This window comes from Colletotrichum graminicola (genome assembly GCF_000149035.1).
Source record: "Colletotrichum graminicola M1.001 genomic scaffold supercont1.174, whole genome shotgun sequence".
In the NCBI taxonomy this organism is placed as follows: Eukaryota; Fungi; Ascomycota; class Sordariomycetes; order Glomerellales; family Glomerellaceae; genus Colletotrichum; species Colletotrichum graminicola.
Genome location: NW_007361178.1, coordinates 7,019 through 8,670, shown reverse-complemented (window position 1 = coordinate 8,670; position 1,652 = coordinate 7,019). Strand labels below are relative to the sequence as shown.

At 43.3% G+C, this 1,652-nt stretch overlaps 1 protein-coding gene across 1 annotated transcript; it reads left to right on the top strand.

Moving 5' to 3' along the window:
- Window positions 1-900: 900 nt before the first annotated feature.
- On the top strand, window positions 901-1,451 carry GLRG_11892 (uncharacterized protein; the record flags this gene model as incomplete). The annotated part of the gene is made up of 2 exons (XM_008102575.1): window positions 901-977; window positions 1,058-1,451. The coding sequence occupies 2 exons, from the start codon at window positions 901-903 to the stop codon at window positions 1,449-1,451; spliced, it is 471 nt and encodes a 156-aa protein (XP_008100766.1).
- Between the last annotated feature and the right edge of the window lie 201 nt (window positions 1,452-1,652).

The window sequence follows — 1,652 nt, the reverse complement described above, 5'->3', positions numbered from 1 at the left end:
ACCTATACAGGTAATATATCCTTACACCTGATTATAAGTCGTTAATTATGTTTTCTCGACGGACTTTATTCCTTACTATCTATGTTTTACAGCTGCACCTAGCGCAAGCCAGCAAATCGCAGATTGGGTTTGAATTAGAAAGCTTTGATATGTCCCTCTTTAACTTTCGTTGTTCAGAGGATGACTACTATGCTATGAAAGGCCATCAAGTAGAAGGCCAAAGAGGCCACAACTGGTTCCTCGGTGTGGATGATACGCCAGCCAAGACTTCGAGGTTGAATCCTGAATACGATATCCGTTATGACTTAGGTGATCTGGAAGTGTTGAAAGGCATAAGTGAGGAGATCAAAGAAAGTATGGCAAGTAACAATCGTTTCGTGCAATATAGAGTATGACGCGTTAATTATATTATAGCGTTTCCTTGATTCCGCTAAACAAGTTTGGGTCCAGAATAATCAAGGCAAGAAGGACGTGTGCAACCCTTGGAAGCCCAGACAGCTCCCTTTCATATCCAAATCGCCTGACAAGGCTATATGGAATCTACAAGCTACAGCGCCTCTTATGCTTGAGGGTATACAAGATCTCTTGACTATAGCGGTCAAGAAAGAAAGCAACCCATTAGTAGGGTTTTCTCCTACACCGGATTTAGTTTATATCCAGAAAAGCTGGATAGACTCTAACCAGTTCTTGCGAGAGGCAACTGGTGGTTCGCACTGGGCTACGCAAGACATGCTTGGTTTCCTGTCGCTCGTATCATCGACTATGAGAGCCGCACGAGAGCTTAGTGCACCCTTCTACCAACCAGGCAAGAAATTCATTTACTCGTTAGGGCCTAAAGGCTTGATATGGATCATGCCGCGTCACTACTGGACTTCAGTTTTCAGTCTAGTCAGGGATAAGATGCCTAAGGATGTTAAGCTGTGGGATATTCTTGAACATCTGGCGTGTTATCGAAACACTATGGATGGCCAGCTTCAGTAAGTAGGAAATGCATGAAGCACTTGGAAGAAACACCAGAAGGGAGTTATAAATAATATACTAACTGATAGACGCCTAGGCTAGACAAGAAATTCTGTGACGATACAGGGGACAATAGAAAGCCTAAGCCGAATGGAAAGCTACAAAAGCTGGCTTGGTCGCTTGAGGGCGGAAAAGATCCTTTGACTGTTAAGGAGTGGATTGACAGTATTCAGTCTACATCTACTGGTGGTCCTGACCTCCCAGATGCTCTCAGCGAATGGGATGAAAAGCATTTCGACGGCCAGATCGGTGGCTTTAGTCGGCTTGGGAAGTCTTTTGAGACCGCTCTAGGCTCAGAACGCAAGGTTGCACTCTGGGAGTTTCGCGGATTAGGCGACATTACAGAAAGCCAAATGTCAAAATATCTTGAGGCAATTCAGAGACAGGTTGTAGAGTTCCATAAGAAGTACTCTGAATCACTGCCATATTAATCTGATAAGCCTAATAGATTTAACTATTATGTGGTTTTCTATAACTTGGTGTGAGGATACAAGAATTCAAAACTAGAATAGCAGCTAAGCTTGACTGACGAAAGAGACACAACGTTTCTAGAACAAGATGCATTCAAACCCCATCCGGTATTTTATTTAGTGCAACACACTGAATCCCTAGATGTGATTCTGCTTGAAACT